The 11,654-nt window shown below is 35.5% G+C and overlaps 1 protein-coding gene across 2 annotated transcripts; it reads right to left on the reverse strand.

Moving 5' to 3' along the window:
- Positions 1 to 249: 249 nt before the first annotated feature.
- On the reverse strand, positions 250 to 11,396 carry eno1a (enolase 1a, (alpha)). 2 transcript variants are annotated; one of them, XM_079587435.1, is made up of 12 exons: positions 11,250 to 11,396; positions 9,422 to 9,516; positions 7,058 to 7,153; positions 6,008 to 6,066; positions 5,587 to 5,656; positions 5,280 to 5,413; positions 4,143 to 4,365; positions 2,916 to 3,113; positions 1,893 to 2,094; positions 1,669 to 1,777; positions 1,522 to 1,580; positions 250 to 729 (listed from the first exon to the last, which is right to left on the reverse strand). In XM_079587435.1, the coding sequence occupies exons 2-12, from the start codon at positions 9,504 to 9,506 to the stop codon at positions 666 to 668; spliced, it is 1,299 nt and encodes a 432-aa protein (XP_079443561.1). In that variant the 5' UTR covers positions 9,507 to 9,516; positions 11,250 to 11,396; the 3' UTR covers positions 250 to 665. The 2 variants fall into 2 exon arrangements, with proteins under 2 accessions (XP_079443561.1, XP_079443562.1); XM_079587436.1 differs by lacking the exon at positions 6,008 to 6,066 and adding an exon at positions 6,309 to 6,367 and having other exon boundaries at positions 11,250 to 11,388.
- Between the last annotated feature and the right edge of the window lie 258 nt (positions 11,397 to 11,654).

Genomic DNA, 11,654 nt, shown 5'->3' on the forward strand with positions numbered 1-11,654 from the left:
ATACTTATTGTATTATATTATATAATTAAAATATATTTTTATATACACTCACATTATTGCAAATGATAAGTAAATAATTTAAGATAATTTAATTTGAATTTGTTTATATATATATACACACACACACACACATATATATATATATATATATATATATATATATATATATATATATATATATAAACACATTTTATATATATATACACAATTATATTATTTAATAAATAAATATAAACTTCACCCACACTCTTCCTTTTTAATAGGGATAATTTATTTGTTATGCCACGCATATAGAACTAACACTTCTCAAAAGCAACACAATACACATAGTCGTGCTGCACACTGCAGCACAGTGAACAACTTCAGCTCTTTCGTAAATTACTCAGTGGAGCACCAGAATCACTACAACTCACAAGCTAAACAAAGATCTCTCACACACACACACAGACACAATTAAAGGACTGATGCTATTTGGATACCAAAGCATGGATGGGGGCAGGGGCCGTCACGGAGAGCAGTGTACTGTGCCATAGACTACAGATCTGGACCTTTGAATACACTGCTTTTCCATCTAGTCTCCATTCTACAGGAGCAGGCTTTGCGTGGCGTTTTGTGTTGGAGAGTAAGCACGATGAGCACACTAAGACCGGTCACGGGCCGCCACTTCAGATGGGCTTCCTGAAGTTCTTTCCAGCGAAACGAGCCTTGTCACCAAGCTCCTCCTCAATCCTGCAGATGTCATACATTATCAGAATCAATCTTGGAATTTCACTCAGTTTAAACAACTTAAGAAGTAAAGACTGGGATTTAACACTATTTATTAAAGTTGTAATGATTAGTAAGGCAAAACTATGCAGAAAAAAGAAATCACTCATCTATTATGGAGCTTTAGTAAATATTTTTACTATAGTAATTACTATAGTAAATAGTAATATTTTTTATATTCATTTATATTTAAAATATATTCTATTTTAAAATGTAATTTATTCTTGTAATGCAAAGCTGAATTTTCAGCATAATTTCTCCAGTCTTCGGTGTCACATGATCCTTCAGAAATCATTCTAATATGTTGATTTGGTGCTCAAGAAACATTTATTATTATTATCAATGTTGAAAACAGTATTACTGCTTAATATTTTTTGTGGACACCATAAATATAAAGTAAAAAAAACAGCATTTATTTGAAATAGTATGATTTTGTAACATTCTAAATGTCTTTACTGTCACTTTTAATCAATTTAATACATCCTTATTGAATAAAATGATTAATTTCTTTGAAAAAAGTCTTACTGACCGCACATTTTTGAAAGGTAGTGTATTTTATGTGAGAAGAAACACAGTTGGGTGCTATAAAAAACATGAAACTAGCAAGCATTTGGTTGCTAGGGACAACAGTCAAATATACTTTACAGTTACTACGCAAAAATATTTTACTGCATAATGCAGCGAATGACCAATCAGAATCAAGTATTTAATCAGAGGCCAAGAGTGCAATAATGATACATAAATGCAAAAGCTCACCTCAGCAGCTGATTGTACTTGGCCAGGCGCTCAGACCGGCAGGGAGCACCAGTCTTGATCTGAGGGGAAAATAAGACAATTTACTTTTTGATCCCATACACAGCATTGGCCGGCCATAGATAAGAGGGTGTTTGGCAAACCATGTACCTGGCCAGTGCAGAGTCCGACCACAAGGTCAGCGATGAAGGTGTCCTCTGTCTCTCCAGAACGGTGGCTGACCATTACACCCCATCCATTAGACTGGGCCATCTTACAGCTAAAGGAAAACCGAAACAAAAGACATTACATACAAGACCAAATGTAGTTACATTTTAGTTAGTTCTTATTTAAGAATATCCACAACCATCGTGTGAGATATTAGAAACACTCACGCCTGAAGGGACTCGGTGACTGAGCCGATCTGGTTGACTTTGAGCAGCAGGCAGTTGCAGGCTTTATCAGACACAGCTTTGGCGATGCGCTTGGGGTTGGTCACTGTGAGGTCATCACCCACCACCTGGATGTTAGTGCTGGCAGTGAAGTTGCTCCAGGCCTCCCAGTCATCCTGGTCAAATGGATCCTCAATGGAGACCACTGAAAAGCAAAGATGACACTTGATTGATTTGGGCTGGAGCTGAAGTGACCACCTGGCACATATCAATCACACAATCTACATATTGGTTTGGAAATGTACAGGCAGGAATGTGTTTTTTATTTTGAGTTGTCAAAATATTAGCTCTATAAGGTCTTGCTGTGTAAATGCAACTAGAGAGATCTGTGCAATGTTTACTTAAAATATTTCAGATATGCTTTCAAAGTAATTAAAGCCATTATTTTGAATACATACATATTTCTATTTCTATTAAACTTTTAAAATAAAGGATGTTTGCTGTTTTGCAAAACTGGTATAAAAATCATGAAATTTTACTGGTACTAATTAACTACTGAAATGTTTAAATTGTGACAAACCACTTATGCTTAGGCTGCATCATCAAAAATATAGTAAAAAGTATTATTGTGAAATACTATCACAATTTCTTTTGTAATATATTTAAAAATGTAATTTATTCATGTGATTTTTCTAATATGCTGCTTAGGTGTTCAAGTAACATTTCTTATTATCAATTTTGAAAACATTCGTCCATTTGTGTTTGGGTAAACATACTTAGGCAAGTAAAACGTGTGTTTTTGGTAACACTTTACAGTAAGGTTTAACATAAGATCCTTACCTAACAATGAATATTTTTATATCTTAAAATTTCTTAATTTTAATCTATATACTCATTTATCACACAACTTGTCTATTAGATGCTCTGACATCAGATCTGCACAAAGAGTTGTCACTGGCCAGCTGAGGATTACAATAGAGTATCACACTCTCACACATAGTATCACTAAAGATCAGGGCAACTGACCAGGATAATCTTTAACAAAGCTCTTGTAGAGGTCAGCCAGCTGGTCAGGGCTGATATAACGGCTGGGGTCATCAGGTGATTTGAAGTCCAGGTCGTACTTGCCACCCTTGTAGAACTCAGAGGCGGCCACATCCATGCCGATCACGATCTTGTCGGTGTAGCCGGCTTTGCCAATGGCATTCTTCAGCAGCTCCAGAGCTTAAAAAGAAAAATGTTAGGTTAAAATGTTATATGAATGTACAAAAGCAAAGTTTATGTTTTAGGTTTCTCATACAGTAATAAAAACTACATGTGTATAGCACGTCATACTGCAGACTGTTAAGTTAACATCCCAAATGCGTTTCATGTTAAATGCCCATTTACAACTTTAAGTACTCATAACAAATCATTCATATTTCTATAGCAAAAAGATGAGTTCAGGCACTGATTTGTACTTTATTTAAACTCGAGGATCTATCATCTTGAGGATATATTTCATGGTGCTATGCGTATAACACATACTGTAAGCTTTTAACCTACAGCAACTTTTGGATTCCTAACATAAATTTAAGACAACTAAATTAACATTGAGATAAAAATAATACTGGTAAAGAAGAGGATAAATATTTACACATTCAAAGAGCAAGTAATTCAGTTAAATGTGAAGAACTCTACATTATTTTTCTCTTAGATGGGCAGATGCTATGACTGATTCGCAGGCAGCACAAAGGTCATGAGCATTCCCAGAATTCCCCAGAGACTGAGCCACAGCTGCAGAACTTCACTAGTTTCAATTCAATCATAGTAATGCACAAGATCCTAAAATAAAAACCATTTGTTTTTTGATGGAAATAAATTAGTTTTGAAGTGTACTGTAAGTTTAGGTAATGATTCACAGTATCTCAAGGATTTTGTTGTTCAAATGGTCATGTTTGTAAACTCATTTATCTATCATCAAGATAACAGTGATCTCTGAGTCCTCGAGTTATCTCTGTGTCATCTACATTCAGTCTATATTAAACCATATTGTTTATCAGTACATATCTGTACTAGTTTGCTTGCCAGAGGCTAACAGGATGAATTGATTTGATATGCATGTAATCTCTTATTTAGTTACCTTTAATTTCCCAAGTTTGTTTTTACCATGAATATGTTTTACAATATATTGTAAAAATATTGGCTATTTTACATCAATTAATAGTACTGCAGCATTTACATCCTTAAAAATCCTAAACTCCAGAATCTCACCTTCTTTATTCTCAAGGATGTTGGGGGCGAAGCCACCTTCATCGCCCACATTGGTGGCATCTTGGCCGTACTTCTCCTTGATGACATTCTTCAGATTGTGATAGACCTCAGCACCAATGCGCATGGCTTCTTTGAAGTTGCTGGCACCGATGGGCAGGATCATGAACTCCTGCATGGCCAGCTTGTTGCCGGCGTGGGAGCCGCCGTTGATAACGTTGAAGGCCTTTGAAAACAGACAGTCTAATTATATTGTGCCAGAGTTTGCATACTTCAGTAATGTTTTATGGTACATGGGAATTTTTTTCCAGACCTGAACAATTAAGCATGCACCAATTCAGCAATTTTAGCTGACATAAGCTGATTGTATTTCAACTGAAGCAATATATAATTTTAGCCATGTTTCCATCCATGCAGAACTAAGCCCCACAGTTCGGCACATAAGTGATTCGCGGTTTAAGCATAATAAGTTTATTATTTGCGTGTGTTTTGTCTAGCCAATTTACACATTAACGTGATTAATGTTAATCAAACAAAACAGCTTTAACAAACAAAAATCTATATAAAATCTATACAGTGAACATTATTTTACATTTAGGCCTAATTATTCTATTTCTGCACCTGAATACTACAGTTAGACAATTTATTTGTAACTTTGTTATATTGTATTTAGGCTTTAAATTATTTGTTCTTATTTTTTCACTGACTGTTCACTTGCCTTTAATAATGTTTGAACTATATTAGTTAGGCTAGTAGTTTTTGCTGTGGTATTTAAGTACATAATGTGTTTGGAGTTACATTTGCCCCCAATTCTTGCTGATCCGAAAAAATATCCGATCTGTGACTGTGAAACCGTAATATGATCCGAATTGATTTGTGATCCGTTGAACCACTACTGTGCACTAAAACTTATCTGCTGGTTAGTCCATTTATCCAATCACATCCACTGTTGAGGCAAATTTTGCATTTCCATCCATAATTTTTTATGCATCGAATTAATTCAAAAACTCTTTTAGGTTTACTTGCCAAAAAAGTGATATCCCAACACTTGCATAAAATAGGTGGATGGAATTATCAAAACATTGTAATGTAGAGCAGGAAAAACTAATAATTATTCTATTTATTCTTCTGAGTACGTACAGGGACTGGGAGAATGACTTCTGAGTTGCCAGCGAGGTCTGCGATGTGACGGTAGAGGGGGACGCCCTTCTCTGCAGCACCAGCCTTGCACACAGCCAGGGAAACGCCCAGGATGGCATTTGCACCAAACTTTGCTGTGGATTCAAGTGAGCACATTCATTAAAATAATGGATGCATATTTCAGAGTCTTTATAAACCAACTTGAAGAGCTGTGATAAATAACACTTTCATTTCGTAAATACATTCTGTTATGGCAACTATAGAAATTGTAACGAAAACAAAACACTTATCATATTAATATGCTTACACTTGTTGTCTGTGCCATCCATATCAAGCATCAGCTTATCAATCTTCTCCTGCTCCAAGACTGAAACGCTCTGTTTAAGCACAAGAGATGAATTAATGACAATATCAATCATTCTACAAGGAGTATGATGTCCACACAAACTTCATTTAGCATAGAACAAATGCAACGTTATGGCATTCACAGCATTGTGAGATTAGGGGGAGGGCTTTATCTTTATAACTGTCTTTAGAAATGACTAAGTTCTAATATTCTATCAAACATTAGTTAGTGTTCACAACAAGACACTTACCACTTCAAATAATGGTCCCAAACTTTCTAATTCTCTCAAATAATCTTACAGTACTTGTCTTGCATAATACGAATAACCACAGCTCAACAACAGTACACATTATCATGTTAGTCAAAGAACAAATATTCCTACCTGGCTAACCAGAGCAGGTGCAATTGATTTATTGATATGCTCAACAGCTTTTGAGACACCTGCAGGGACACAAGCAGACCATCACTGACCCAGGCTAAGGAGTGGATGAACATGCAGAGCAGACATGACTAGATGATCACAGAGCAGGTAAGTGCTGTACTGTCGATGAGAACATCTGTGATCACCTACAAATACCTGCCGTGGTTAGTCATCAAAGCAAACCCAAACGCTCATGCTGCTTCTGTGCTATATCAAAAAGGGGTTAAGTTCCTCACTTCAGTTAATACACACGCTAATTTACCTGATTACACAAAGCAGGGGCCAAGAACTCATTTACATATTTAACAGCTCTTTTCACCCCTGACAGAGGAGAAAAGATGGCAGAAGAAACAGAGGATGAGAGAAGAGGAAAAAAACTGCAGTGCAGATGGAAAGACCAATGAAAAAAGTGTGAGGGAGTTATATATTTCAATGAAATTAAGAAATTAATGTAAAAAAAAAAAAGAAGTATATTCTGAATTTCATTCAGATTTTTACTGGATGGTTATTATGATATATGAAATATACATATGATATTATGCACATTTGTATAATACAAAATGAGTTTCACACAAACAAATTTTATAGGCACACCTATATTCAGATTCATTATTATTAATGTCAAAAACAGTTGTGCTGCTTAATATTTTTGCAGAAACTGTTTTACATTTTTCTGGATTCTTTAAAGAATAGAAAGTTCAAAGAACAGAATTTATTTGAAATATAAATCTTTTGTAACCTTATAAATGTCTTTACTGTCACTTTCTATCAATTTAATGTGTCCTTGCTAAATTAATATTAATTTCATTCTTACTGAATAGGTGTGTGTATATTTCATTATTTATATTTTAATCTAGTGCATTTCAAAAACCCTTAACAATAATGCAATAACAATGCAATATGGTTCAAAAACTCCTCAAACATTAAAACTTGAATACATTTTTTTATACTGTAAAGAATAGAGATGCTTTGAAATACTACATGTACAAACTGAATATCTGAAATACAAACCTTTGCCCAGATAACGTGTCTTGTCATTGTCGCGGAGTTCAAGGGCTTCATAGATGCCAGTAGATGCGCCGCTGGGCACTGCAGCTCTGAAGAGTCCTGTTGAACAATAAATAAGTATAACCATTCACAGGTTTCCTCATACAATGTACATGTACAAACAATTCTGCTGATTTTACTCAAATAAATCTGTTTCCAGAATTCCCTACTAGAAACACTGAGGTACCATCAGAGTACCATATAAGGAATGAAAGGACACACCTCCTCACTCCAGAAGCAGAATCACAATGTATAGAATCTCTGCATACCACCAGCGGATTACACATCAATATATATATAGTGTATAATATCTTTAAAGGAAAACAAAACTAATTGATTAATCAATCAATTCGTTTTTTTTTATTTTTATAAAACAATTGATAAAAAGCATGAAGCCTCAAGCCTATTTATTTATCAACTAAACTCAAAGCAGGAAGTGTTGTCAAGGGGGTTTCCTCTTGTGATGTAACCGACTGAGAGAAAGGCTGAGGTTGGCACATGATGGCACATTTCAACTCCAAGTGTGGCAAATCTGTACATCCATATTCAATCAGCTCGGCTTGCCAGAGCGAGCAGATGACCCGATTGCCAGAGCGTGCAGATGAAAACGGATTTAAAGCTTAACCAGGAAAAAAATAAACTATTACATAGTGATTTTGTACCCAACCAATCATTTCCACCAAGCAGTAGAGTCTCCAAACATACTAAATAAGATAACGGAGTAGAATAATGCCTAGTTTTGACATTTGTAGCATATCTGTGTTATCAGAATTAAAATGTACTGATAATTGACTTACCCCCATGTCATTCAAGATGTTAATGTATTTCTTTCTTTAGTCGAAAAAATGTATATACTTTTTAACCACAAATGCTGATCTTGCAGAACTCTGCGATGCACCACGCATTACACATCACGTTGGAAAGGTCAATCGCGATGTGGACGAAAGTACCATCCAATATTTACAAAGCGAAGTCAAACCTTCATTTCTTTTCGACAGAAGAAAAAAAGACATAAACATCTTGGATGACATGGGGGTGAGTAAATTATCAGGAAATTTTCATTCTGAAGTGAACTAATCCTTTAATACACTGATCCAATCATTATCATATTAAAATTCTTTACAATTGTGCACTATTATAACAACTCTAAGCTATACTTTAGGCTGTATTTTTCCAGCCCGACCTCACACTGTTTAATCAAAACACATTCATTAAGCTGCGCTCAAATACACACAGACACATTAGATATGGGTGACTTGTCTGAACTTCATCTGGGACAGGGAGTTGGCAGAGGATGAATATACACATTCTACACGTTAGTCCCTAAAAAAACCCACCTTCATCTTACACAGTGAAGTATATACTAGCTTGGCAGACAGTGTATGCTAACTTACTCTCTCATCAATACAATCTGGCAGGAGATAAATTCGACATATTTGCTCACTTGCCAGCCTCAATCTTTCAAAATGGTCATTCACTGAATTTAATTAAAACTCTGGGCATGTGTTAGAGGCCAAGATACCGCCTTGTGTTAGACTAGAGTGCAGGGCACTAGACAAAAAGCAAGTTTGTTGTGAATGAGCAAAACATTAATATGAGATTGATGGCAAAGTCTAAATGTACACTACCGTTAAACAGTTTTTTTATGTTTTTGAATGAAGTCTCTTTTGCTCAACAAGGCTGCATATATTTGATCAAAAATACAGTAAAATCAGTAATATTGTGAAATATTATTACAATTTAAAATATAAATATAGTTTCTACTGTCAATTTTCATCAATTTAATGCATCCATGCTAAATAAATTCATTTCTTTAAAAAAAAAATTGTGTTCATGTGCAAAGCACCACCATACAGTAGCAATGCAGTCCAAGTGGTGTGTATTACTTTGGCTATTTATAACCACCTACCACCTGATATGTCGACTCTGGGCTATTGGACTCCAACATGAGCCGTTCAGAAGCTCACCCATGTGAAACTACCACCACATTCAGACTCTATGCCCCAATAACATTGCATACAATGTCAATTACTGTCGCTCTGTATTGATGTTGGACTTGTAATGGACTGTTCTGCACAGCAGTTAAAGAGTGTATTGTGGGCAATCCATTTTATCTCTGAAATGGTCCCATTTTTATATTTGCTGGCACATGGCAACCTTGAAAATGGATGAATGGATTAAACGTCCTGAAAGAATGGTCAGATCAATGTATATATATATATATATATATATATATAAAAATTAGTATTATATATTTTTTTCTGTAAATAATACAATGCAAAACGATCTAAAAAGTTCAAAGTGCTTGAGAATTTGATTATTACAAACCTTTCTTGGTGTAGAGATCAACCTCCACAGTGGGGTTTCCACGGGAGTCAAAGATTTCACGAGCGTGGATCTTTAGGATAGACATGGTGCAGTTTCTGAGTAGAAAATTAACATGTTTAGAACATGAGGAGCTGATAGAAACATCAGACAGTCACAAAATAACACAAATAAGGCTGGAGATGCACAATATACCAGTGCCATATCAATATCCATTTCAAGCTCATGTCCCCTATTTTTATATTTAGGTTACATTTACATGTTAATCTTTAAAAACACTAATACTCTTAATGTAACTAAAACATTTTTATATAATAATTAGCAAAACTCAAAATAAATATCCTTTTTTTTATGTACACTGATGCCTAAGTTCACTTCACAGTTTACAGTACTTTGGTTATTTTATATATATATATATATATATATATATATATATATATATATATATATATATATATATATATTGCACATTTGGTCACAGCTTATCCCACTGAAGGCCTTATGGTGATTTCCCCAATAGGAAATTATTACTCTACTCTAAACTGAGTCAAAGATGAAGATGGTACTGTTTCACCATCTTACATCAGCATAAACTCTTTTTATGATTTGGAGTTTCAGTTAATGCAGTCACCAGAGGTCTTACAGGTTCAAACGGAGTAATCCACCCCATTTTGACAGTCAAAAGGAGCAACAGGCAGCAGGAGAATAAACTAACTGTATGACTTGCAGTTGATTTCCCTCTCCAGCCAAGAAAAGCTGAGCCTTTCAGCTGTCAGCACCTGTTTACTTAAAAATGCAGCTGTACTGGACATTTGGAACATGAAGTAACATTTGAATCCTCTCAAACATGATGCCTTTGAAGGTTTCAATTCATTAAGGACACTAATCATCCATCAATGGAGTAATGAATTACTTGATCTTCTTTAAAATAATTAGTCTTTTGTGCCCTAAAACAAAGGATTTATTTTACTCATGTAGACAAACACTAATATATATAAACATATTTTCATTGTCAGACAGGGTGTCACAAGAAAACCCTTTCCCATGAATATCACAAGACTCATTTCCTCATCATCCCCATTTCCTGCCCTGACAACATGGTGTGCTAACATATAAAACCAACAAAAAAACATCCACTTCATTTGGACCAATGGAAAATCCCGTAGCCTTAAATGTCTGTGGAAACTTCCCACTGGCCACAACACAGTGGGTTGGGTTAACTGAGACAGACAGTAACAAGTGCCAGGCCTCCTGTCTGCTGTGGGTCGAGAATGTGAATTACATTAAATGTAGCTTCAAATTCAGGATTTTAAACATGGAAATGACCATTCAAATGGGTGTGGTACTATCTGTCACTACATTTCATTCAGTCTAAAATAAATCTATTTGCAACGTTTAAAGGCTACAAAATAAATAACAGCAATGTCTCCAGTTTGCAAGCCTTTGCGATATCCGATGTCAAACTGGGACTCGTTTTAGTTTGCTGTCAAAATACCGGGTAGACCAGCTGTAACCTAAGACGAACTACTTCCAACATCAAATTGCCTTTTATAATTTTGAATGAACATGTTTAATTTAACCTTGATCAAAGCTGTATGTATTCTTAAAAAACACTCACATGTGCGTGACATAAATGTTGCAATGTTAAATTTAGATAACAGTAACTGAATACTGAGATTCTAGAGGACGTCACCGCGCGACAGCATCACCTTCAATATTGCATAACTCGGTCGAACATCACGACAACTGATTTGGCACTTCTTAATTATCATGCCAATGTTTCTAACTGTTAAAATATAAAAGCTACAACAACTCCCTGAATTGACCTTACCTTATCTGGCCTAACCAGTGCAAGGGAAGTCGAATGCTGACCGTGGTGCAGAGCAGAGAAGGCAGAAGCTGATGGAGCTGCGCACTGTTAAATGTTGAGCATCAGGAAGCGGTCAGCGCGAGCGCGCTTCTCGCGCTGTGATTGGTCAGACGCGCATCACGCGGCACGCTAATGAGCTTGCATGGCAAAAGGCACGTTTTCAACCGGCAAGACTCCGCCTCCTACAGGGATGCGGAAATTTTAATTCATTGATTAAAAGCTTTTATTTATTTTATCTAAAGGCTATGGATTAAATGCACTTGACGTTATGGGTGATATTAGTAATGGATGTTCTGTTTGAAGGTTTTTGCATCGAGTATTCTCGTGTTTTATGGTGGATTCTTTTTTTTTTTTACAGTCTATAGT

This window comes from Phoxinus phoxinus (genome assembly GCF_949152265.1).
Source record: "Phoxinus phoxinus genome assembly, chromosome: 18".
Lineage (NCBI taxonomy): Eukaryota > Metazoa > Chordata > Actinopteri > Cypriniformes > Leuciscidae > Phoxinus > Phoxinus phoxinus.